This window comes from Alligator sinensis, unplaced genomic scaffold (genome assembly GCF_000455745.1).
Source record: "Alligator sinensis unplaced genomic scaffold, ASM45574v1 scaffold619_1, whole genome shotgun sequence".
In the NCBI taxonomy this organism is placed as follows: domain Eukaryota; kingdom Metazoa; phylum Chordata; order Crocodylia; family Alligatoridae; genus Alligator; species Alligator sinensis.
In genome coordinates, this window is record NW_005842134.1 from 247,736 (window position 1) to 273,729 (window position 25,994).

Consider the following 25,994-nt stretch of genomic DNA (forward strand, 5'->3'; position numbering starts at 1 on the left):
AATTTTCCACACGCGCCAGCCAGTGATTGGCTTGCTAGCCGTATAAGAGGCTTGAGTGGTTTCCGCCCAAGTTGGGGGACTCCACGAACAAGGGAGGAGGAGACTTCACGCTGTGTGAAGATCTCTAAGTGCTGCGGATCCTCACGGACCCAGTGCATTTGAAGCAGGCAACGGAGACGTACCCCTCCCGCGCGCTACGAAGCGAACCCACGGAGCCTAGCAAACTTCGTGTGGGTGAGTGAACGGAAGAACCCACGGAGCCTGACAAACTTCGTGTGAGCCCTTACGATCGGCCTCAGAGCTCTTCTACCCGGGTTCGAGTCCTGCAGGTTTATTTTCTCGTCGCCGGAACCCTATGCGACGTACCCTCGTGTTCTGCAGGTTCGAGTTTTTGTTTTCTTTTCTCTTTCTGTAACTGCAACTTAATCAAGCTTTCCAGCCTACACCATTGCCATCTCGGTGTAAGTAAACAATCTTTTAAACTACCGATACGTGTCCGTGCCTAATTCCAGAGCGAAGGCCTTCCCTCTCCGCCCCCGCGTGCCCGGGCTGCTGGCCACAGCCCGCGTGCAGCGCGAAAAAGGGCTCGGGGCGCTCCCGGCCCGCACAAATTTATTAAAATTTAAATTAGTGAAAGCAATATTGAAGCTATATATTTGCTGTCAAAGTTGGGTTTTTTTTAAGTCAAAATGAAGTATCTAGCACTAAACATCATCTTAGTTCTAAACTAGCTTTGGTTAGTGGTAGGGTTTCTTTCTATGGATGAGGAGAGAATATTTTCTTGTTTTCAATTTATTCAGCTGGTTCAGCTAATGACTGCTTTAATTAAAATTGAGGAATCAACTGTTGCAACAGATGTTAATACATAAATTTGTTAGATTTGTTTAATTTCTTTTCTCATGTTGATAGCTTTGCCTAAGTAAAAATATTCTAAAAGGCTATTTTAATGCATTTTTAATTGAATTTCAACTACTGTCCAAAAATAAAGTGCTAGGACACGTGAATGAAAAATAATTGTCTGATAAGCTGGATATCATTTACAGTTTTTTCCAAATGTGATCTCTGCTCTTTATTGTGTGTCAGTTTATTCCAATATTTACTATAAGTTGAATGTTCCTTTCCTAAGGAAATAAATAAAAAGTACACAATTTAAAAACAAAATTAAATTGATTTAAATCAGCATTCCCACGTATTAAGGTAAATCGTGATTGCAGTTATTCATTTGCATCAGTTTGGTTTACATTATTCTTGCCTTGCAGTCGCTAATGCTTCTTAAACAATGTCTTATTAACTAACTTATGGACATTTACAAGGAAATTCTATGGACTTTGGATTGGAAAAAAAGAATTGGAGGACATTGCCTGTCAGTTCTAATTCTCTGACTTAGTATTTCAATGTCTTCTCAGGATATACAGTATACAGAGGAATTTTTCATCAAACCAGAATCCCGGGTGGCTCAGCTGGACACATCTCAGTGGCCCTTGCTGCTGAAGGTAAGGAGCATGACAGAAAAGTCTAGGTCAGTTTAGGGTATACTCTTTCTGATTGTATACAATAAGCATCACTAGGTCTTGTCTTTCACATGTGTTTTTAGTGTACTGGCAAAGAAAGTAATGTCTGTGGGAGCTTAGAGCTGACTAACCCCTCTGTCATGTAAAACTGTTTTCTTGCCTGGCCCATAAATGTGCCCGCTAGGAACTTCCCTGTCCCTTCTCTCTACTCCTGGAGTGATGGTTCCATGGGGCTTCCATGGACTTCCTAGGTCTGGGTACGAAAGCTTAGATGCACTGGATTTACTGTCTTGTAGTTTGTTCGGGAAGCTTTTCAGTTGTTTCTGCCCAAAGCTGTGCTTTTCCTAGCTGCTCGGTATTCTCACTGCTATTGAAAAGCTCAATTTCTACATGTGCCAGTTTTCAGTTAGCTATAATTCATATTTAATCAAACTCTAATTCACGTATGTAGTAGTGGAGTCCCAGGACCAAAATATTAAGTCTTCAAGAACATTTTTGTCATTTTGTTTGAATTTTATAGAATTTTGACAAGCTCAATGTGAGGACTGCGCACTACACTCCCCTTCCATCTGGTTCTAATCCACTGAAGAGGGAACTTGCTGAGTATGTTAGGTAAGCATATGTAGGAAAAGAGGGCTGTTCCTTCTCTTCGTTTGTGTTGTACATGAATCTTCTGATTGCCTGGTGCAGGGGTTGAAAACTTTTTGCCACCACAGGTTGCTGTTTGTAACCCAGCCCCTGCCATGGGCTGTACCCTACACCTCTCTGTTGATCAACCATGCTGCGAAGGGAATAGAGGGGAAAGGGCAGTTGCTAGGACCCTGGAAGCGCTTTGTCTTGCTGTGGCTAGAGTGCATTGCTGATTGCCTTGGCTGCTGCAGTTGGTTAGAGTGATGCTAATAGCACCAAGGTCACAGGTTCAGTGCCTGGTTGGACTAGATCTCCTGAGGTCTTTTCTAGCCTTAATTCTCTATGAAATGTTCAAGGGCTGGATCCAGCCTGTAGGCTGTAGGTTGCACACTCCTGATGTAGTTCCAGAAACTTTCTCTTCAGTGTTGGTGGATGTTCAGAAATCCTCTTTAAACTTTCAGCAGATTCATAATCATTAAAGCTGTCATTAGAACAATTTTAATAGCATTTTTGATAAAGCCACAAAAGCAAACTTCTGTAGAGTTGAAGGTAGGCAGATGGACTTCCCTTTATTGAAGGTACAGCTTCTGTAGCAGTTAATTGGTCAAGTTCTGCTTATTGGTAAGTGCTCTTGAGGACAGGAAGATCAAGATTTCCAAGACCCAGGAGCCTGAAGTTGGACTTCTAGCTAAGTGGGTTGTCTTTTCAAAGAGCTGTGCACTAAGCAGCCTCCACTAGTGTGGTGAGAACTGCTTGTGTGCTCAACACTATTTATAAATAGGCCACTTATTTAGAGGTTCCTGTCTTTGAAAATCTTGGGTATATGCTGCAAATGTGTGATTGCTTTGAAAGCGAAATGTTGGTTAAACAGGAGTGGGGTAGCTGCTGATATTAGTGATTCTAAATATCTATAACTTGTTTCACTGTAGGTCGGGTTTCATTAACCTTGATAAACCGTCCAACCCTTCTTCCCATGAAGTAGTTGCATGGATCCGGCGCATTCTTCGGGTTCAGAAGACCGGGCATAGTGGGACGCTAGACCCTAAAGTGACCGGGTGCCTGATTGTGTGTATTGAGCGAGCAACACGAATGGTCAAATCCCAGCAGAGCGCAGGTATGTTGTTTTATTTTACTGTATCTTATTTGGATGAAAACTGCTAATTTTAGAACAGATGGCTTTAGTTCTAGCTCATTGAAAGTCTACTTCTAGGGCGGGTTGCTAAGCAACATTAGAGGCTAGGATGAATTATGAGCCCCAAATGGTGGCAAATAATACTGCATGTTTTCCTAAGAACTGTTACAGCACATCTAATTAGGTGAACAGGTTTCAGGAGAGCACAGCATGTTTAATTTACAAACTAGAGGTTAACCAGCCCTATGGGTTTACAAAATAAAACTTGCTACACAAGAAACCTGCAGCTTGGCTTCCTTTGTCAGATGAAATATGGGTGTGTTAGACCTTTTGGAAAAGGTGGTAATTAAGCGGTTGCGTCTCTGGGTATTTGAGTTACGGTGCTACCTGCCTGGTGGTAAACAGTAAAACACAAGTGGCTGCTCCTGACTACTCTTCTGTCATTCTTTCAGGCAAAGAGTATGTGGGAATTGTTCGGCTGCACAATGCTATTGAAAGCGAGACTCAACTTGCCAGGGTAAGTCTCTGTGCCATGAACCAAAACATACACTGAATACTTGATGCAGCAAGCAGCTTATGTAGGAGACGCTGAGGAGGAGCTGGTGGAGAACAGTCTTTTAACATTGTGATATAGAGAACATCTTGTTCTCACAAGACTCCAGTTTTAATAACACAGATTTTTCTTAAGAGTTAACATTAAAGGCAATTTGTTGCTTGCAGCATAGTCATCGGTAGTCATTGTGGTCTCCATACTTCAGAGCTGCTTTGTCTTTTAAGCTCTATCCATCCTTTCTAGCAAAGGGGCGTTCTCTTTGTTCATTTCTTCCTACTGCCCTGAGTGCCGAGCCACGTATGGTATGTGAAGTGATGATGAAGTTTATCCATTCTCTGAGTGCCGCTGCACTGCTCCCCTGCAACACCCATGTCCCTGTTCTAGGGGCTGTGTGCTGTGCAGCCTCCAGATTCCCTGCAGCCTCTCAGTGTTCTACTGTGGGCTGTTGGCGTGTCTGGATGGCTGCCTGCAGGAGTGAAGCAGAGCCAGCAGAGCTGGAGCCTTTCTCCATAGGGGGCTTCATCTCAACCAAGATGAGGGATGCTGTCTGATCACATACTGCTGCCTGGCAAAACATCCCAGTATGCCTCTTATCAGTCCCATCAGCGACTGAAATGGTGGTTGTTATCAAGCGTGGTAGGTATCTAACCAAATGGGCTTGATTAATGAAATATGAGCAGACCACCTGAAGCCTGCAGTTCTCTCGATATGCAAGTGACCTAATTGTCTCAAGTGTTTGCATCTTAAATGTTACTAACTCTAAATGTGAATTACGCAACATTGAAGGCTGTCCATTCTTCTGCTTCTCCCCCTAGGCAATAGAAACTCTGACAGGTGCACTGTTTCAGCGTCCTCCCCTCATTGCTGCTGTAAAGAGGCAGCTGAGAGTCCGAACCATCTATGAAAGCAAACTAGTGGAATATGACCCTGAGAAGAGATTAGGTAAAGTCAAGCTCTCTCTTTCATATCTTTTTCTGAGCAAGCTACTTAAGGGGGCCTGCTTTTCTTCTTTTGAATGAGACTGGTGTGCAGCTGTTTGAAGTCCTCTTCTGAAATCCAAGTCTTGTGAGATAACATCCTAATTTGAAATGGAGGTAGGTGTTAAGGCTAGAATGTTGAACGGGCTGCACCGTGCCACAGTCTGGTAAGGGAGGGAACAGTGTCCCTAGCTGATGTTACGGAGGGAATATGCTTTATCTTGTATGATGATTTCTGTTAATGACAGAATAGAATTTCTATGTGCCTCCTTCCCTAATAGATGAAATTCTTCACTGTCTAGATACATATCTTAGCAACAGTTATCCTTGCTTTACATTTTTTTTCAGTGTTGAAGTGTCAGTACTTCTTGCTGAGCTCCTTTTGAAGAGCCAAATGATGTAAAATAGATGGCAGTAGCACTATGTGCAAAGATGACTTGCATCTATCACCCAATACTGATGGCTGTTTCTGGGGTCCTGAATATAGAGCATCTCTGTACTCTAGTTGTTGTCCTGGCTTTAGAGAATGGTGGCTAGGTTTGTCTGAATTGGAAAGGCAAGTGTGTTTATATGGATATCTCAATGCTCTTCTCTGCCCTTGGTCCCAGGCATCTTCTGGGCAAGTTGCGAAGCTGGCACTTACATTCGAACACTGTGTGTCCACCTTGGCCTGCTGCTGGGAGTCGGAGGCCAGATGCAGGAGCTCCGGCGAGTGCGCTCAGGAATCTTGGGGGAGAAGGTAGGGTGTTAATGCTGTTATACTATAAACTGTTCTTCCCCAAAGTGTTGAGTTCAGGTCAGGGCTGCTGCCCCTGTTCTGGTAATTAAGCTTTGGGACAGTCAATGACTAGAGAATGTGCCAATGTGATGGGAAGTCTTACTTTTTGTCACTCCATTCTCCAGCCCACAAAACTGTCTCCTCTGAATTCAGCTGCATGAGCTTTCTGCTTACATTCTGCCTTGGGTTAGTGGCATATCTTATGCGTTGCATTTAAAAGGGCACCTTTTTGTACTATTTGAATGTTAGTTTGAAAGTGATATAAAAACTATAGATAGACTTTCCAGCCTGACCATAAAGGTAAAGAGAGTTCGGATAACTTTTGTTTCCAGAGCAAGTTATCTGAAGTGAGTCTCTGAATATAGGCATTTCTTCAAAAACTTTGTGCTTAGGAATGCACCGATAGGTTTTGGGGGGGGGTCGATACCAATGGCTGATTTTTTAAGGAGCCTTATCAGCCGATACCAGTCCAGTTCTGATATGCAGCCTCACAGCTTAGAGACCAGCGTCAGGCTGGTACATCTGGTGTGGGGGAGAGGGTGCGGGGAAGGAAGGCATGTCGGGGGGGCAGATTGAGGCCCTGCAGTGAGAGAGGGAGTGGGGCAGAGGCAGGCGCTGCTCAGCAGGGGTGGGGTGGGGCAGGGTGTGGAACAGAGCTGCAAGTGGCTGGTCTGGAAGATGGGGGCAGCACCCGCTGCTGCACACACCCTGGGGGGGCATATGATCCCAGATCTGCGTTGGGTGGGGGCTGCAGCCACCCCAAATTTCACTGTATACCCCCCCAAGTCCCCATTCCAGCACTGCCATCACACAGCCCAACCCAGTCCCCGGCCCCAGCCAGCAGTGGCAGCCTGCCCCGCACAAATCCAGGGGGCACACGCCCCCTGTGCCCTCCTGGGGCGTATGCAGTGATGGGAGCCAACCCCCAGGCCACAGCACCTGTCCCAGACCCATTTCATCCCTCAGCGAAGGGGCCTTGATCAGCAACCCCCCCGTGTCCCTTCTCTTCTCCTACACCAGACTTACCAGCCCAACTCTGGTCTCCAAGCCCCATTGGCCACCTCAGGCAAAAGAAGCCGATTGCGAATACTTTCAATTTTCCCTATGTCAGTGCCGATCTGATATAGGACCAATGTCTGTGGGTTAGATCACAAATTAAATGAATTCTATTTCCAGCAAGCACAAATACTAATTTGTGGTCAGGCACATCCCAGGACTGCAGTAGCAGGGCCAGGGCTGAGGGATTTTGTCCCTTATGTGGGATATGTTTGCTTAACTACCTTGTCCATGGCTGTTGCCAGTTTTGTCCCCGAGCCCTTTTTTTCAGAAACTCGGGATTTATCCTGACTTCAGCCTGCTCCTTGTGACTAGTGTTGTCTACATTCACTCAGGTCTGTCTTTTATATTGGTGGCTGACTTAAGGGTTGATGGAATGGGAAATGTCTTATTGCAGGACAGCATGGTGACTATGCATGATGTGCTAGATGCTCAGTGGCAGTATGACAACAACAAAGATGAGACTTATCTGAGGCGGGTTATCTTCCCCTTGGAGAAGTTGCTAACTTCGCATAAGCGGTTGGTGATGAAAGACAGTGCGGTGAGTTCAAAGGCGGCTGTGGAGATTGCTGACCCCATCCATCTTGGATAGCGAGAAGTCGGGGGTGGGGAATCTGGTGATAATCCAGGTGCTTATGGACAGCAGCCAAAACTGCTTTCAAAGGGTTAGCTGTGGGAGATAGAGTTTTGATGCAAGTCCCACCTGAGAAAGATGGGCAGCGTGCAAGATGACTTTTTCATTTAAAAACAAACAATCAATCATGTTCCAAGCCAAATCAATTCCAAATCCGTAAGTCATTCAAGAACCATGTGTGGCCCTACTACTGGCAGACATTCCAGTGGGGTTTCAGATGCTTCCAAATCATTTGGCGGGCATCCTACATGCAGGCCCAAGCCCAGAGACTTGGGGTTCAGATGCCCCTGAGTTTCACTTGCCCTCAGCCGTACGGCTGCAGGAGCAAGCTTAGGGAGGAATCTCCCATTTCCATAAAGTGGGCATAAAGCCAAGATCTTGCCACTGGAAATGAAAGTGGATGATTAACTATACATTACCTCCATGGGTACTACCCCGTGCCAAAAAAAAATTATGCCCAGCGACTAGGAAAGCCGCCTTAGTGATCACGGTATTTCAGGTCTACACTTGAGCTGAGCCAAAAGGCCACTTTCTCACATCTTATTTTGCTCCAGCTAGTGGAGTCTACTCTATACAGAACATTCCAGGGCTCCTTTTCATTAGTTCCCATAACAGGTGGGTGAGGGAATATTGTTGTACAAGATGGTGCTCGTGTATGGAAGTTGAAATGGCTAGATAACTTTGCAGAGTGGCAGTGTTTCATTTGTTGGTTAGGACCACGCTGCTTTTTATGCTAAGCCACCCATTCTCTTCCCTACCCTTCCAGGTTAATGCCATCTGCTATGGAGCCAAGATAATGCTTCCTGGTGTCCTGAGGTACGAAGATGGCATTGAAATTAATCAGGAAATAGTTGTCATCACTACTAAAGGGGAAGCCATTTGCACAGGTAAGAGGAGATCACTGGTCTTCTAGCTGCCAGGCTCACTTGCAGTAAATCTGGAAGGTTTTCACTAGCATGTTAGTAAAGTTGCAGCAAGCATGGGAGCTGAGTAAAATGTGTGCATATTAGGCAGACTCACCATGGACAAGTACTTTAAACCCTGTTTCTTGGTAACAATGACAGGATGTTATCATTTAGATAACTAACATACAACGCATAGGCATCTAGGAGTGCCAAATCAGTGATGACAACTAAAAAGTAAAAGTATAGTATAGTAACTGAAAATAGGTTGATTGCAAAGTGGTCGTCATCAGACTTCATGATCCCATTACTTCATAGTTATTTGTTCCTTTGTTGTCTCCCTTGAATCCTTGAGGTAGACCAGGATTCTTGTGATGACTTTTCATCTAGTCCTACTGTCCTGGGTGTTGAGATGTGTGGTATGTGAAGTCATGATGAAGTTTATCCATTCTCTGAGTGCCTCTGCACTGCCCCCCGCAACACCCAGGTCCCTGTTCTAGAGGCTTTGTGCTGTGCAGCCTCCAGATTCCCCCCAGTCTCTCAGTGGTCTACTGGGGGCTATTCGCATGTCTGGATGGCTGCCTGCAGGAGTGAAATAGCCAGCCGAGCTGGAGCCTCTTTCTTTGGGGGGCTCCATCTCGGCCAAGATGAGGGATGCTGTCTGATCACATACTTCTGCCTGGTAAAGAGTTCTCTGCATGCCAAAAAACCTGGTGTAAAGAAATAGGTAAGCTGTAGATGGCAGCTGACCTACTGTGAACTGTTGCATATACTTCTGTGCTTATACTAAAGCATTGTTTCAAACAGACACTGCACAGGAAGTAAACACCAAGGTTTCACGTGACTGAAACAACACGTGGGGTTGATTAGTGCAAGTGTTTTTTATTGTGCACATATCCCATCTCCTGCACAGTACACCTCCAAGTAATGTGACAGACACCCTTATGGGTTAGTTGATGTATCCCATGTACTCTATGTAACGCTTCCTCTTCAGTGTAGCCAGTGGGGTTGAGCCTGGTTACAGACTTAGGAAACTGAGCTAGGTCTCTTAACCCAAGCAGTAGAGATTCCTGCTTTTAGTCTTAGGATCATAATTGATTCATCTTCAGTAGAGTATAAACCTATACCCTTTGGCTTCCATGATCACAGGCTTCGGAAGGCTTTGGCTTCCATGATCACAGTCCATTCTTTGGTGAGAGAGGCAGTGGTCTGCTGGGAAGAGACGGCCTCCACCTCACTGCACTGGGAAGGAGGCTCTTCTCAGCCAGACTGGCTGACCTGCTTGACCGGGTTTTAAACTAAGCCTGCCAGGGGATGGGGGGACTACCACCACAGCAAGCCCACTGGGCAACTTTTGCAAATCCAGCAGGCTAAGGCACTCAAAGGAACCCACCCCTACCCCAGTCCTGGAACAATGTAGGGAAGACTAAGGCCCCCAATGGGACACTTATGTACCTGTACACCAATGCCAGGAGCTTGGGGATCAAGTGGGAAGAACTGGTCCTCCTGCTAAACAAGAATGACTATGATCTCATAGGGATAAAGGAGACCTGTTGGGTCTCCACCTATGACTGGGCCACAGGTATGGGTGGCTATACCTTGTACAGGAGAGATCAGTAGACAAAAGGGGCAGGGGTGTACCTCTCTACGTCAAGGAAAGCTACGCGTCCCTGCAAGCTGACATTGGCATGCAGGGTGGACGACTGGAGACTCTCTGGGTTAAAATCCGTGGTGAACATGGCATGGGACACAATGGTAAGTCTACTACAGACCTAACCAGGAACAAGAGCTCGACCAGGACTTCACCAAGGAACTGGTTGAGGCTGCACACTCCAAGTGCATGGTTGTTATGGGAGACTACTGCGACCCAGGCATCTTGTGGCCAAATGCGAATGGTTGCAAAGCTTCCTTGTGCGTGGATGAGCTCTATCTGACTCAAGAAGTCTATGAACCGATGACAGGCAAAGCGCTGCTCGACCTGGTACTGGCAACGGGGGATGATTTAATCAACGACCTAATGATTGAAGGGGAGCTGGGAGACGGCGACCATGAGCTGATCACCTTTACCATCTTCCGTAAAGCTGGCAAGTCAGTCGGCAATGCAGAAGTCCTCGACTTGAGGAAAGCTGACTTTGACAATCTCCGGAGGCTTGTTGGCGAGGCCCTAAGGGACCACAACCCAAAGGGGAGGGGAGTTCAGGATGAGTGGTTGCTCAAGGGAGTGATCCTGGAAGCACAAGCAATGTCTGTCCCATCTCGGAGGAAAGGCAGCAAAAGGGCACAGCAGCCCCCTTGGCTCTGCAGTGAACTTGTGGACCTCCTACATCTAAAAAGAAAGACCTATAAAGGATGGAGGACTGGATCCACCTCAAAGGAGGAGTATTCTGCACTGGTCCAGACCTGTAGGGAGTGAACCAGGAAAGCCAAGGCTGTTACCGAACTCGAACTGTCTGCATGTATCAAAGACAATAAGTCCTTTTTTTTTTTTTTAGGTATGTGGGGAGTGGGAGGAAAGACATGGGTAATATTGGACCCCTGCTAAACTGTATGGGACAACTGATAACTGATGCCCAGGAAAAAGCCAACCTGCTTAATGGGTATTTTGCATCTGTTTTTCACCAGCCCCAAGGGACAGCCATGCTCGGTACGGTACGGGACAGCCAGGGTGAGAGAGAATTGTTACCCTACGTCAATGTCTGGCACTAGCATGGATCTTCAAGTACTCGTGGCACTCAGGTGAAGTGCCTGAAGATTGAAAGAAGGCCAACGTGGTGCCTATCTTCAAGAAAGGGAAGAAAGTAGACCCGGGGAACTACAGGCCTATCAGCCTGACCTCTATCCTGGGGAAGATCTTGGAAAAAATTATCAAAGGGACCATTCTTAACGAACTGGCTGATGGCAACATCCTGAGGGATAGCCAGCACGGGTTTGTTGCAGATAGGTCTTGCCTGGCCAATCTCATCTTCTATGATCAGGTGACATACCACCTGGACAAGGGTGAAGAGATTGATGTCATATATCTTGATTTTAAAAAAGCCTTCGATCTGATGTCCCATGATCATCTCATGGAAAAATTGGCCAACTGCGGCCTCGGCTACTTCACAGTCCAGTGGCCGGGGAATTGGCTCTGAGGTTGGACCCAGAGAGTGGTAGTTGATGGAAGTCGATCATCGTGGTGTGCCGTGATCAGTGGGCCGTCCTTGGGCCTATACTCTTTAACATCTTTATTAATGATGTGGACATTGGTATCAGAAGCAGACTGACCAAGTTCACCGATGACACTAAACTTTGGGGTAAAGTGTCCACACTTGAGGGCAGGAGGGTGACCCAGGCTGACCTAGACGGGCTCAGAAAACGGGCAGGCATAAACCTGATGGCGTTCAACACTGAAAAATACAAGGTACTTCACCTGTGGGGGGGACCCTGCAGCACGCTTATAGGCTCAGCAGTGCTATGCTTGTTAGCACCATGGCCAAAAGGGACTTGGGGCTCATGACTGACCACAAAATGAATATGAGCCACCAATGCAATGCCGCCGTTGGTAAAGTGAGCAAAACTCTGGCTTGCATCCATAGATGGTTCTCAAGCAAATCCCAGGATATTATCGTCCCGCTGTACTTGGCCTTGGTGAAGCTGCAGCTGGAGTACTACATCCGATTCTGGGCTCCACAATTTAAAAAGGATGTGGAGAAGCTTGAGAGAGTCCAGAGGAGAGCCACATGCATGGTCAGAGGGCAGGAAAACAAGCCTTATGAGAGGCTGATTGCCATGGGATTCTTCAGCCTGGAAAAGAACAGGCTCAGGGGTGACCTGGTGACAGCCTATATGTGCATAAGGGATGTACATCAGGATCTGGGGGAACATTACCAGTTCACCAGAGTGCTCCAAGGGATGACAAGGTCAAATGGTCACAAACTCCTCAAAGACCATTTCAGGCTGGACCTAAGGAAGAACTTTTTTACTGTCCAAGCCCCCAAGGCCTGGAACAGACTCCCTCTAGAGGTGGTGCAGGCACCTGCTCTGGACTCCTTTTTAAAAGGCATTTGGGCATCTGTCTTGCTGGGATCCTTTGACCCCAGCTGACTTCCTGTGCCTGGGGCAGGGGGCTGGACGCTGTGATCTTCCAAAGTCCCTTGCAGTCCAAATGCCTATGAAATCTGTGAGGCCTGTGCTGAGTGGATCTTGCAGATAGTTTTTCGGGTCTTCTTTTTTCAGATTTCTCTCTTGGGGATAATTATTTTTGGAAAATGTCTTTCTAACCCTTCGATGGAGGTGTAGAGCAAAATGAACCCATTAACTGCATAAGCTACACCATAGCCCATACAGCTTTTTTTGTTCCTCACAATATTCACAAACTTTTTTCTTTTAATCCACATCTGTAGCCATTGCCTTGATGACCACTGCTGTGATTTCTACCTGTGATCATGGGATAGTGGCAAAGATCAAGAGAGTAATCATGGAAAGAGACACTTACCCCCGCAAATGGGGTCTTGGCCCAAAGGTAAGCTGTGGGAGTTAAGGGAATTGCTTGTTGGAAGATTTTTCAAGTGGTTGTTCTGCTGCTGAGAAGCTGATTTCTGGGTAGATTCATTCAAAGCTGCAGGTCCAACATACTGGCTTGCAGTTTGTCAACCCAAAAGCTCCGAGTCTAAGAGCACAGCACGTAAGCTACTTCAGCTCATGTCACTTGGGCGTTTGCATGCCATCTGAAATGGACTTGATCAGCTGTGCCTCTGCTGTGAAACTCGGAGAAACCATTGGGCTGTGTCTTGCATTATTATAACAGTGTCAGAGAGCTGGATTTCTCGTAACATGGTTCAAATCCTGTTCCCAAGTGTTTAAGAGTCAGTCTACACAAGTCTTGATTAGTCTGTGCTGGGGACCTTTCTTCCATGAAGAGCCAAATGATGTAAAACAGATGACATCAGCACTCTGTGCAATGCTGACTTCCATCTATCACCCATTACTGATGGCTCATGGAGGGGCTGAGCACAGAGCAATCAGTTCTTTATTCTTGTGAGACTTAAGTAATGTGTAAAACAGAGTTCTTTGAAAGGTACCATAGAAATGAAAAAATACTGTTAACTACAATGCATGTAGGCAATGCCACTTACACATTCTCCTGCCTGAGATCCTTGCCTTCATGTTATAACCACCTGCCTAACTGGTACAGTAACAGTAGATGATTGGCTCCATCTGGCTTGGAGTTTAGCCTCCCCCAGACTGTTAGGATAAAGTTCTCTTTTCTGGCTTGCTTATTGCCTCAGGAATGTACTCGTATTACATGTATAAGAGAGATGGCTAGCTGTGTCAGTCTGAAGTCAGACAGAAGGTAGGGCAAGGTGGCATCTTCAAGACCTAACTGGTTCAGAGAGGCATGTGTCCTACCTTCTACAAATATAAGAATGACTTATAAACAGAATACAGGAATCTGCAAGTTGCTGTCAGAGGGGAGGGGGGGGTGTAACTAGTAAAGGGAGGCCTTACCTTGCTCTTTACATTACTTTTATACCTTGTGACTTCAACTAGAAAAGATAAATCTTTGAAGCTGGAATAAGACCGTTTACACTTTATGCACTCTTGTATCAGGCAACTCAGAAGAAGATGATGATCCAGCAGGGCCTGTTGGACAAGCATGGCAAACCCAATCAGAGCACGCCAGCTTTTTGGGAGAAGGAATATGTAGACTACAGGTAACATTGTGTGTGTCAGAGACCTGTTGAGGGGCAGGCTGGAGGGGTGATCTCTGCTAGTCTTTCTAAACTGAACTATGTGCATACAGGAGAACCTCGCCATTCGTGGGGGATCCATTCTGGAGATCCCTGCTAATGGTGAAATCCACGAATACTGACAGGGCTCCCTGTCAGATGCCACAGCCGCCCCCCACCCTGCCATGAGAAGCTGGAAGCACGGGGCTCCTCTGCAGCACCTGGGGACCGACTGCAGCTGCCTCCAGGGGAGAAGCTGCCACCTCCCTCCCCGTCCCTTGCGCTCTGCCTTCCCCTGCCCCACGCAGCGCTCTGTGCCTGCTTACGTAGAGGAAGGAGCTCGGTGCAGCGCCAGAGGGAGCTGTGGCAGCACTTGCCCTGACCCGCTCCATTGGCGTGACGCACTGCAAATATTCAAATCCACAAATAGTGAGGGTTTCCTGTAGTCTTCACAGTGTTCAATTGCTCCTCAATTTTTGGGACCCTGTTGACTTCTTAAAAAAATCTTTGTTCAATGAAAAGTCACTGATTTGGAAATGCCTGGCAGGGTGTGTGTTTACAGCCTCTAGTTGGCAGTTGTCGTGGTGTCCGTTGTCCTTGTGCAGTGCTGTTTGACCTGCACCCATCTGCTGCCCCACGAGTTAAATGGCTTGCAGACAGTTATCCCTTTCTAGCCTGATACTTGTGGCTCTAGAGGGAGTCAGTCTGCTAAATCAAGCAGGGGAATCTCAGCCTTTATCCAGCACAGCTGGGTGCTGATGCAGACTTCAGGTTTCCCATACACCAAGTACCTTTGGTATCTTGGAATACCACAGTATGTACAAGTGCTTCACCTGTGTAGTAGCAGGAGACTGAGGGATAGGGCTTGGTCTGAGAGGAAAGTAACTAGAGAATTAATTCTGCTCACTCAGGTGTGTTTTTCCTTTCAGGATCACTGTAAAGAAAGAAGAAAAAGCCACCACATCTTGCGAGGCAGAGAGGACACCAAAGGTTGGTGTCTAGTCCTCTTTATGAAATGTATTTCAGACTTGGATGGTGGGTGGCAATAAATATCTTTGCCTTGGTAGGTTGGTTCATGAAGTTAAAGCTCTGTATTGTTGCTTTGGGGGAGGGTTTTGAAGGCCTGTTACAGAACTTAGTGCACAGGTTCTCCTTGTGTTCATTTATTAGTACATCAGAGTAAGTTTTAACATGATTTATTAGCCAGCAAGCTGGATGATTAATGGAGATGTTGTCAGGCTTTGGGAGTTATTTGAGGCACAAGGCTTGGGAACCAGAGTTCAAAAGGACAGAAGGCTACGACCCTGGATGTGAATGAAGGGCTCTGATGGGATTCCAGAAGCATAGTGCATTAGCCCGATTCTGACTGAGGCCTTACCCAGCTTAGAAGCCAGCCAGTGCAAATGACTGGAGGCAGAGTATATTGGATCCAAGTGCCTGAACCTCTGTTTCGGTTTTGGTACCTTGTGTTCAAATGATGATTCCCAGAAAGGAGCAGCACAGATCTCTAACTTGTACATGGAACGTTTCCATGGAATTGGTGCGCCATGCTGCTCCTGTACATGGGAGCAGCAGCAGGGTTTGTCTAGAATCTTTCAGAAGCTCATAGACAAGTTCCTCGGTCTGTTTTCCACTCCTATGTATATATGCCACTTAACTGCACATTACTAGGCATAAGGCTTTATCTTCCTCCTTGCTGGGGGAGCAGGGAGGAAGAGCCATTCAGACCTGTGTAAAATAATCCTTTTCATCAGTCGTAATGCTTTGGAGAGAGCGCCTGTCCTGAATGTGTCTTCCCCCTTTAACAGCGAAAGCGAGAGACTGAAAGCGAAAGTGAAGAGGTGACAGTGGCTAGCTTGTCTCCAACTACTCCAGAGCCTGAGGAGCTGAGCAAGAAGGAAAAGAAAAAGAAGAAAAAAGAAAAGAAGGCCAGAGAAGCTGCAGAGAGTGCAGGCGAGCAAATGGAAGTGGTAGGTAGCTGTGCAGTGCCCTTGTGCAGCGCAAGCTGAAGAGTTCCATTAGATTTGCCAGGCAGGGCTGGTAGTTAAACTGGTGGATACTTCCTTGATGAAGACAGGGCCCTGGACTGGTACAGTAAGTACATGTTGAAAGAGGACTTCTCTTGAGCAGTGTTGTTGGGGCCTGGGCCTGTGAGCTTAAGGGAGTTAGTGTAGGGAGCAGAGTCTGGTAAATGCTTTCCAAAGGAAGCGCGTCAGACAGCCTCCATGGGGTTGGAATTCTCCCCCATGGGGTAGTTCTGTGCAGAATGGTCAGGGATTCCTCTGCCCATTCTAGAAGAAACTGCAGATCCAATACTGGTCTTCAGTGCCCTTTCCTTTGGTGTAGTGTTATGTTTGCTTCCAATAAACATGCTCCCTGGACTGCAGTTCACTGCAGATGGTCAGTTACTGACCTGCTTATCTCAGTTTGGGGCAGTGGGGTATTTCCCTCTCAACCTGTGGAATTGGGAAGCCTGGGCCTGAAGGGATGAGAGCACAAGTAAGACTTTTCAGGTCCATATTTTTAGAAATGACCGAGTGACCTGAAGAATCGCTTGCATTGCAATCTTACCTAACTCTATCCCAAATTTGCAGTTGGTCCAGTAAAAGATACCACCATAAGAAATCCCTTGCCTCTTCCATTAGAATATGAGAGTCTATCTCTGGCCTTCCTGAGTTCTCTGTCCTCTCCACAGGCTGGTGAAAGCAGTGCCAAGAAAAAGAAGAAGAAGAAAAAACAAAAGGAGGCTGAAGAGAGCTCTGAGTAAAACTGGTTTCTGGTTGGGGAGGACGAACCTGAGAACGAATAGCTATTCCCCCAGCAGGGCAGAAAGACTGACCACGTAGCGAGGGGCCTGCAGTGTGACAAGGCCCCTCATCTGCTGCTTGCACGCAAACAGGAGAATATCTCTGCAAAGGGCCATAGCCTACTCACTGTAAGCCCTCTTCATCCTGTTTTAAGGGTAACGAGGGTAGGGAGCACAAACAGCCACTGCACTGGACTGTTAGAAGCTACCACAGACTGGGCACCTTGTGCATAGAAACGGTGTCCTCGGGGCATCAACAGCTCTGGCTACAAATAGGTTATCTTAACCAGTGTTTCCAGCTTCCACCACAAATGGGGAATAACACTTTCTTTCCCTTGTTCTACCTTTCTCCTTTGTTCAGTGCTGAGTCATTACCCCAGACAGTTGCCAAATGCTTTTAAAGCTGATGGGGTTGGCTTGAGGTACTTGCTGAGGAGAGCATGGGGGGGAGGCAGGAATTAGAATACTTTTGACTGACTAGACTATTTTTACATGCTTTGGTTTTAATCTTGCCATGTATTTGGTTTGACCTTCCTTCTGGAGTCCAAACATTTTCCCAAAAATATTTTTGGGGTTTTTTCCTCTTTTTGGGGTCCCTGGAGACAGAGGTGAGACACAGTCCCATCTCCCCCCATCAAAATGCAGCTATTTCCTGAGGTGAGCTGTTGTTAGCAAGTGGTGGGTCTCTGATACTGTCAGACTGTCCTCATGCTGTTTTAACCCCTTAGTGAAGGGAAGGGCCAGGCTGCTGTGCGCTGAGTATCACTTGCTGCCCAGCTGTGTAGTGGCTTTGTGTAATCTTTAATTTGTCTCCCTTTTTTCCCCTGTCCAGTGCTAGGGAGGTGTGTGCATGGTGTATGCAGAAAGTGGCCATTAGGAATTTAAGCAGAAAAAGGTTGTGATTTTTTTTAATTTACTTTTTATATATATAAAAAAAAAATTAAAAAACTATTTTTCATCACATGGCTCTTTGCTCTTCTGGCTGCTTGGTGCTGGGTGACAGGCTCAATCAGGCACTGAGCCATGATCTATTGCTAGAGAATGAAGCCTGCCCATCCATCTCGGGAGCAGCTGCAGAGGAACCCAGTGGCTGTTAGTTCCTTGCCTATGGGCTCTGCCTCCAAGGAAGAGGATAGTGCTGCTAAGGGGAATAGTGTTCAGGTAGCACGCTGAAACCAAAAGCCAGTGCTGAATCTGTCTAGAACTCCTGGTTGGCTTTGCCTTTTTTCTCATTACTGCCTGAAAGCCTGCACTGTGAGGAAATGGGCTGCAGCTGGTGATGTGGGGGGTGGATGGTGATCATATAGGTATTGTCACTCCAAATGTATCTTAACTGGGGATGGAGAGCACTAGACTAGTGCAAGGCCAGGATGCTGCTCTTTTTTCAGATGGGCAGTGCTCAATGCAGCAAGTGGGACAAGTATTGAGTGGTCCTATAAGTTTTCTGGTGGTAGGAGGTGCCCAGCCACTTCTGCCTGATGACAGTTCCTGTTTCCCAGGGGAGTGACTGAATCAGTGAAGGGGAATGTCCTCAGCAGTTCTGCACACCCCATGCTGAGACCATGAGCCAAAAAGCATATTCAGCACAAACTATAAAGCTCCAGTCATGGCAAGGTTTCAACACACTTTTATTGCTACTCCGTTTCCCTGCAGTGGCCTAGAACAAAGTCCCTATTGCACATCATGAGTTGTTTTTGGCATCCTTGAAAAATTGCACTAGAGTTTATACCCATTCTTCTTCTGCTGAATGCACAGAAGACCCCTTACCTAGATGCTATGGAACTACTGCAACACGTGAGCCCCTGGTCCTATCTCTGTGGGGCTTAAGGACAGATAACAAACCCAGTGAAATAGTTGGAGGAGAGGGAGCACTCTGTGGCTGGCTGGCTAAATGTGTAAGCACCAAATCAACAGGTACCTCACGGGTGGGAGTTGTGGGTAACATTTGCAGATAGTGGGAGCTGCCCCTTGGCTGGAGAACATGCCTGCATGGTCTGTCAAGACATTCAGTTTCTACTGCATGAAATGGGATACACAATGGTCCGGGTTGAATCTAATTTACCAGTTTGTTTCTTCTCTGTATGGTCTATGGAGTTATTTACCCTAAGCATTGTTGAGTCTCTGAGGACAGCTGATAATGGAGTCAGAATCCAGGAGCAGAGATGAAACCACAGTTGCACAGGTTATGCCAGAAAATTAAAAACTTCCACTGCCAGAGTATGGAGCAGCCCAAGGATATCAAACTCCCACCCCCACAACAGGCTCTAGCTATGCCAATGAAAGAAATCCTTAAAATACAAGCTGATGTACCACAAACTTAGCCCAGAAAAAATACCAGCTAGACACATGAACTGTTTTTATGGCTATGTTAAGCTTCATGATGCTGAAGCTTAATGAATATGGGCTAATGCTGGTATGCACTGTGAGCTAAAGGTTGAAGAAAGGAGTAGCAGAGATGAGGCTGGAAGTGTCCCTACCTTACCTCTTCAGCTCTTGTAATTAAGTTACTTTTTATCAGCAGTTGGTTACTAGATGATGTCTTCCCAGCCTCTGTCACTGCAGAAGCTTCCCTGTGCAACCAGTAGGAGTTGTGTTGTGAATGAAAGATTCTATCTGGCTCTAGCAAGATCTAAACTGTGGCTTATAAATCTAATGATTCCCTCTCCCAACTGAATTTGACAGCCCCCCCCAAGCTAATTCTCTGTCCTTTACTGCTAATAAAGCAGGAAGGTTGGCAATTTGTGGTGCAGGCTCTGAGCTCACTGCACTCCTACCCTGTGTCGGATAGACCAGTTTAGGCTGTATTCATAAAACAAGGAGCAGGGAAGGCTGTGGGGCTTCTCTCACCCCATGCTGAAGGATGGGTTCTAGGGAAGCTGCCTGGGTGAGAAGACATCTCAGTAAACCCATGAGACGGGAACCCACTGGGGTGAGGTGCAGGCCTGGTTAAAGGCTTCCTCCAACAGCCTGAGGCTCTCATCCACGCCATTGTTGATCAGCGACAGGTCGAAGTAATGTGCATAGCGGCTGCAGATGGTCTCTGATTCCTTCCGTAGCTGCTGCAAGGCTTCCGACTGCAAAACAGTGTAAAGTCTATAAAATGGAACTGCAGGGTGGGGAGATGTTTCCCAGAAGGGACCTGCCCCCCAGGCCAAGGGACCTCTTGTGCTTTCCCCACAATAATGACCGGACTGGCCTGTTCCCCTGATGAAAGTCCATCCAACTACCTCCTCGTACAGTAGCAAATACTGGCTTCATCCCAATATACAAGTCAGCCAAGTGCTCTCTATCAGCTTGCCTTAGTGGCTTTTGTTCAGGGATGCTGAGCTTTGCCCAGTGAGGCATGTTCTAAATGCTGCTGCTGTGTGGACCAAAGCTGTGGGGCCTTACAGTGCTGCAGGTGCTTCCTAGAGCTTACAGGTGGCAACCTGTATGCAGAACGTTCCCAGGCTGTGTGACGGCTGTTTTGCATGTCTCATGATGAGGCACAGTCACCCACGGGAGGCTCTGGGGTGGAAGATGCTTGTCATGACAGCACTCAGTAAATACGACCCAGCCACATGGGACTGTGAGCACCTAGGAAGCTGCCAGCAGAACGCTGCAATTGTCACGGCACAGTGGAACATTCCATCCACAGTCTGACATTTGTGACCAGCCAGGCATTGTGACAGTGAGCTCCACAGACAGGAGAAGAAATCCTGCAAGTTCCTGCACTTGACAACAGCTACTTGCAGGATTGTATTATCCTGAAGCGAGCATCCACAGAGCAATGATACTCTCCTACCAAAACAACTGCTGGCAGGTTCTGTGCTGTGGACAAAGCCCTGCCCTGCCTCCCTGAGAGCAGTTGTTCTGATTCTACTCTGAATCCAGCCAGTCATCCATGCTGGGGGAGCTCAGTGGAGTCCCTTTCCTATCCACCCTTCTGTCTTGCCTATTGAGACCCTGTCTGCACCACAAATGCTGCCAGCAGGGGGGGTGGGCAAAGATCCTGTCCTGTAACCAGCAGAGCTGTTGGAACTAGTGGAAATCTGGCCACACAAAAGCTCATGCCACAGGGATGGGCAAAATGTGGCCTGCGGAACAGACATGGCCTGCCAGGCCATTCCATCTGGCCCGCGGGACCCCTAAAAAATTTAGAAAATATTTATCTGTCCCTGGCTGCCTGTCATGCGGCCCTCGATGGCTTGCCAAAACTCAGTAAGTGGCCCTCTGCCCAAAATAATTGCCTGCCCCTGTCATACCAGCTGTTGGAGGTCTCTGTTGGGGGCTTAGGTGCTGCAGCTCAAGCAAAAGCCACAGTTTAGGGTAGTCCAACTTAGGCACAGCCAGGCGTGGTCAGCATGCTACAGGGATGGCCCCCCCAGGATGCATCCCCTGCTGCATGGTAGCACGAGAGGTGACTGCCAGGAACCATGGGCCATATATTAACTGCTCAGTTGGACAGGCCTGGTGTAGACAGAGATCTTTGAGGCAGGGACAGTAATGCAAGCGTAAGCAGGACCCAGCCCAGCACAGCCCTTGAAGCTGGTACAAAAGTGCTGTAGTGCAGCACAGCTAGCTGCCTGAGGGATGTTCAGACCCTCCCCAGACAGTTCCTATTATAAGTGGGAGCTCTCTCTTTATTTAAATGGGGAAAACCAGGTTCTTTGCTGTTTGCTGCTGTCCTGCATCCTGCACAGCTAATGGAGCTTGAAATGAACATGGCTTTTCCTTTTGTTTACTACCAGCAGGAGCATGAGCTCAGCTCTGGGCAACTGAGAATTGCTGCAGGTTGAACCAATCCCTTTGCTGTACAGCACATAACAGATTGTTGGTTGGAGGGATCATCACTGCTCTCCACTATCTGAGTTCCTTGTGGTCACATTTCAGCTCCGTTCTGTTCTTTTCAGGAAGCTGTTACCTGAACTGCAGCAGCTAGCTATATATAGCATATGCTTCAGCACCCTCCGTCCTGCCCACTGCGGCAGGCACAAGCTCCCGGCAGCAGGATCTCCACCATTTGTACAGGCACCAGCGCACAGAGGAGGAGGGGCCTGGCTGCCCCATGGATTTTTCAGCTTGGTCCTTATGTAACACACTGCACTCTGAGGCCCTTCTGCTAACAAATCAGATTGCAGGCAGTTTGAGTGGAAGGTTGCTTAAGTCTTTTCCTACCGTAATATTCTCTGAGAACAGCAGGCCCCCTAATCTTAGCAAATCCACAGCCGCAGGCTGATTCACAGAGCCAGCTCCGGCCACAAGCATGCAAACCAGCCCGACCCAGGCTGGAGCATGCTCAGGGCCAGGCAGAGCCTGATTCCACAGGGGTGTTTTACCCTCTCTCCTAGTTTTGATTTCCAACTCTTTGTTGCATGTTAGGTCTGTCCTGACAGTGCCACTGAGGCACCTGGCAGTCAGCCAAGGCACTGGCTTGTCCTAGTGCCAGTACTGCTGGAGAATCAACCCAAAGAAGTTGTGTTGTGAACTGCCCCATGGGAGCCACGGAGCTCCCTGAGCCAGGCGCTTTATAAACACTGCTTCCCTCCGAATTCAAGGAGGATGAACTTAATTAGCCAGCTCATTTGCTCTTTGCATATTTGAGACTAGTTAACAGGCCTCCTCCAAGCAGTGCTGGCTAAACAAGCTTCATTTCAATGCTCAGCAGAGCCCCAGACTGCAGTGGCAGAGACCAGAGAAAATGGAGGAGGAGGTGACACTTCCCTGCTTTGCTCTCACTGCCACGGAGCATCTCTTGAGAGTGGAAAGCTCTGCAGTTGTGGGTGTTTCTGAAGTGAGTTATAGTGCCTGGATAATCCTGCAAGATTTGTAGGATGGGGCACGACAGCATGCACGGGAAATAGTGCTCCTAAGTTGGTGTCTTAGGTCAAGGCTGTCCATCTTCTAAGCCTCTGGGGGCTGAATGCCCACCATGATGCACCAGTGCGGGCTGTACCAGAGTGAGCCATAGGCTGCCTGATCTGCACACTGTGTGCACACTCCTGCCACTGCTGTGCTGCACACCCATCACTCCCCTTCCCCCCCAGACCATCCACCGACATAGCTTACCCTCAGTGTGGTACTGCACTGCCATGCTACCCCCTGTGGTGGGGGCAAAGAGCAAAACTTAGTGGAGGGAGGGGGAGCTCAGAGAGCCCAGCTGCTGTTGCATCTAGACCAATGGAGGGAGAGGCAATGGGGCAGAAGCCCCTGCCCACAGACCACCAGTTGAATAGTACTGTTGTAGGCTATTGTCCCCTGTATTGGAAGCTGGTGGCTTGGCTATGGAGCTGGAAGGGAAGGTGAATGGGGCTCTTGCTGAGAAGCTGCACAAAATGCACAGCTCCTGAGGGCCAAGTGTCACCTGCTGCAACCCTGCTCCTCCTTCAGCTGCCTAATAGCCTGCTCTTCCAGCCCAGAGGCACCCCCCCTTGCAGGACCTACAGTAGGAGGGAACAGAGCAGCAAGGGGCAGGGAAAATGGCTGTTCCCTCCCTGATGAGCTGATGCTGGCACTGAGGGACCTTGGACCTTCTCTGTTCCTAGAGCTTTGGTATCACATGCAGCTGGAAGCAGTCATCTGCCAGGCCCCAGCAAGAAAAGCCACGTGCTTGAATGAGCAACTAAAACCCAGGTCTTTCTGCAGTGGTCTGAGAAGACTGAGTACCGCAGAGCTGCTGTACCCCACCAGCCAGCCTGGGGCAGGAGAGGGGCTGGTAGGCACCAAGGAGCAGGGCTCCAACATCCCCTGCCCTGCACCAGCCTGTGGCTTGTCAGCTGGATTGAATTTGATGGGATGTAAAAATAAGCCCATACCTCTGGTTGAGAAAAAAAACAGACCCCATCCTCAAAGAAGGCACAAGAGCCACTGACTGAGTGAGGGGAGAACCAGCCCCTCTGGGCTTGCCACCCCAGAGAGGAGAGGTGAATCAACACTATGCTGCAAGGAAAAGCTGTTTCACCTCCTTGCTGTGAGCCACAGCTTCCTTCCCTGGTGTTATACAGGCCTGAGGATGCTTGGGAATGACTACAGGGAAAGGTCTGGAGGGACTGGCCCATCTACAACCTTCACCTCTGTCCCCCAGCACCAAACAGCCACTGCTCACCTGGTCGGCCTTGTCTGTTGGAGCGATGAAAACAATGAACGGGGATAGCTCTGCAGTGCGGATGATCTTCAGCGTCTGCAGCACATAGAGGGAAAAGAAACAGGCTACTCAATGGAGGAGCACTGCTGTCCGGAGCAGCTGGAGCAGGGAGCACCACACGCCGACTACCAGAGCCCCGCCGCCTCTTTCACCCTCCCCAGGTGCTCTGCTGCAGCCTCCCAGAAGAGGAGTCAGATGGCCATGGTATCCAAATCACCCCTAGGGATGGGGATCTCCAGGTCAAAGGGGAGGCATCTGGGTGAGGCTGGAGGCAACTTGCACTATTGAAGTAGATGTCTGGGCCCCAGAGCAGTATGGCTGGCACCTCTGGCTAAGTATAAATTCACTCATAAGTCCTTAGCTAGGGCTGCACCAATGGGAAGCCTCCTATGAGCACTGGCTGTGCCAGCTTGCAGCAACAGGCATCCTGCTTGCCATCTTCCTTGGGTGACCATATGAAACAGTGACACCTTGGGGCAGTGCACTACTTCTGGGTGAGCAGCACCTGGGTGGGGAGTTCTTAGCAGTCATTATTCTTTCTTGTTCTAAAGAAAAATTCTCAGGAACCAGAAGCACTGAGCCACTCATTCAAGGAGGGAAGGCCAACTTTGCCTTTGGCTCAAACTGCGTTTCCCCCCATGCATCCCCCCCAACACCCCAGAACTCTTCTCTTCCCACCACCCCATGGTGGCCAGAAGGGCTCCCACTCAGTTATTTCTCATTCAGTGCCAGTAATGCAAGGCATGGCTTCTCCTGTCCTAATTGTACTCTACCAGGCTGCTCCAGGCATGGACACCATGGGGATATTTGAGCATAGGAAAGTAGGGCTGGAAGGGACCGCACAAGCTCATCTAGTACAGTCCTCTGCTCATGACAGGATTGTCCCAGCTGAGTGTCTATCCAACCTCCTCTTGACATTTTGCAGGAATAGAGATCCCACAACTTCTCTAGGTAGCCTGTTCCAATGCTTGATCACCCTCAGGGGTGATCTGATGGCCACCTATAAGTTTATCAGGGGTGACCACCAGTATCTGGGGGAATGTTTGTTCACCAGAGCGCCCCAAGGGATAACGACTAGGTCGAATGGTCATAAACTACTACAAGACCGTTTCAGGCTGGACATAAGGAAGAATTTCTTTACTGTCCAAGCCCCCAAGGTCTGGAACAGCCTGCCACCAGAGGTGGTTCAAGTGCCTACATTGAACACCTTCAAGAGCAAACTGGATGCTTATCTTGCTGGGATCCTATGACCCCAGCTGACTTCCTGCCCTTTGGGCAGGGGGCTGGACTCAATGATCTTCCGAGGTCCCTTCCAGCCCTAATGTCTATGAAATCTATGAAATCATGGTCAGAAAGTTCCTCCTAATCTCCAGCCTGAATTCTCTTTGCTAAAGCTTGAGACTGCTGCTCCCACTCCTGTCCCTACAGCCACAGAGAAAAAGCTATCTCCATCCTCTCTGTAATCACCCTCCAGCTATTATATGCCAATGGCTGGCCCCCTTGCCATCTACTTTTATGTCCCCCTTCTGAGGCAGGAGCTCTACAAACTACACATGCAGCAGGGAGATAAGCAAGTTGTAAGCAATGACTTTGAGGGACAGGTCCGGCAAGTGAGCACATGTTGGCTTTACCGAATCGCAGAAAGCCAAGGCAGGAAGAGACCCCATATGATATCATCCAGTGATGTCTTGCAGCGAGACAGCAGCAGGTACTTAGACCATCCTTAGCTTCCCCTTAAATCCTCAAGTGCAGGAGATCCCATACCCCTGCTAGGTAGCCTTAAGAAGCTCCAGGGCTTCACTGCCCTCATCTTTATCTGTTCACCCAAGGGACTATGAGGATCTGTGACTGAGGGGGGCATGGGAGCAGCTTTCAAAAATATTTGAAAGGCTGTCATACAGAAACACTGTTCTTCCTGTTACAGAAGGCAGGGCATGAGGCAATGGGTTTAACCTGCAGCAAAGCAGATGTAAGAACAAGACAGTGGAACAAGCTGCCCTGGGAAGCTATAGTGTCCCTCTTCAGGGGGATTTTAAGAGAAGGCTGGAGAAGGGGCTTCTGTCTGGGGTAGTTTAGGAGCAGAGAAACTTGCATCAATGCAGGGGCTGGACTAGATGATCCAAGGTCCCTTCTAACCTGAGGATTTTCTATTTGCCTCCTCATGGAAGTGCCTTACCAGCACCC

At 48.1% G+C, this 25,994-nt stretch overlaps 2 protein-coding genes and 6 non-coding genes across 8 annotated transcripts in view; 7 read left to right on the forward strand and 1 right to left on the reverse strand.

The window, feature by feature from the left end:
- Window positions 1-17,648, forward strand: part of DKC1 (dyskerin pseudouridine synthase 1) — a 26,250-nt gene extending 8,602 nt beyond the window's left edge. Inside the window, exons 4-16 of the mRNA XM_025205949.1 lie at window positions 1,407-1,493; window positions 2,032-2,123; window positions 3,071-3,255; window positions 3,726-3,790; window positions 4,642-4,768; window positions 5,412-5,542; window positions 7,035-7,178; window positions 8,038-8,158; window positions 12,556-12,674; window positions 13,763-13,866; window positions 14,811-14,871; window positions 15,690-15,851; window positions 16,577-17,648. Of these exons, the coding sequence (XP_025061734.1) occupies window positions 1,407-1,493; window positions 2,032-2,123; window positions 3,071-3,255; window positions 3,726-3,790; window positions 4,642-4,768; window positions 5,412-5,542; window positions 7,035-7,178; window positions 8,038-8,158; window positions 12,556-12,674; window positions 13,763-13,866; window positions 14,811-14,871; window positions 15,690-15,851; window positions 16,577-16,648 (1,470 nt within the window). The 3' untranslated portion in view covers window positions 16,649-17,648. The remainder of the gene's footprint in view (window positions 1-1,406; window positions 1,494-2,031; window positions 2,124-3,070; window positions 3,256-3,725; window positions 3,791-4,641; window positions 4,769-5,411; window positions 5,543-7,034; window positions 7,179-8,037; window positions 8,159-12,555; window positions 12,675-13,762; window positions 13,867-14,810; window positions 14,872-15,689; window positions 15,852-16,576) is intronic.
- LOC112550518 lies at window positions 4,133-4,381 on the forward strand. The gene has a single exon (XR_003094414.1). It is a non-coding gene; the product is annotated as a small nucleolar RNA SNORD17 (small nucleolar RNA).
- Window positions 5,193-5,268, forward strand: LOC112550521. The gene has a single exon (XR_003094417.1). It is a non-coding gene; the product is annotated as a small nucleolar RNA SNORD83 (small nucleolar RNA).
- On the forward strand, window positions 5,580-5,715 carry LOC112550522. Its single transcript, XR_003094418.1, has one exon. It is a non-coding gene; the product is annotated as a small nucleolar RNA SNORA36 family (small nucleolar RNA).
- On the forward strand, window positions 8,597-8,842 carry LOC112550519. Its single transcript, XR_003094415.1, has one exon. It is a non-coding gene; the product is annotated as a small nucleolar RNA SNORD17 (small nucleolar RNA).
- Window positions 13,073-13,148, forward strand: LOC112550520. Its single transcript, XR_003094416.1, has one exon. It is a non-coding gene; the product is annotated as a small nucleolar RNA SNORD83 (small nucleolar RNA).
- Window positions 14,532-14,667, forward strand: LOC112550523. The gene has a single exon (XR_003094419.1). It is a non-coding gene; the product is annotated as a small nucleolar RNA SNORA56 (small nucleolar RNA).
- A 643-nt stretch (window positions 17,649-18,291) lies between the features above and the next one.
- Window positions 18,292-25,994, reverse strand: part of MPP1 (membrane palmitoylated protein 1) — a 41,410-nt gene continuing 33,707 nt past the window's right edge. The window contains exons 11-12 of the mRNA XM_006025149.3: window positions 23,772-23,846; window positions 18,292-19,761 (exon numbers count right to left, since the gene is read on the reverse strand). Of these exons, the coding sequence (XP_006025211.1) occupies window positions 19,585-19,761; window positions 23,772-23,846 (252 nt within the window). The 3' untranslated portion in view covers window positions 18,292-19,584. The remainder of the gene's footprint in view (window positions 19,762-23,771; window positions 23,847-25,994) is intronic.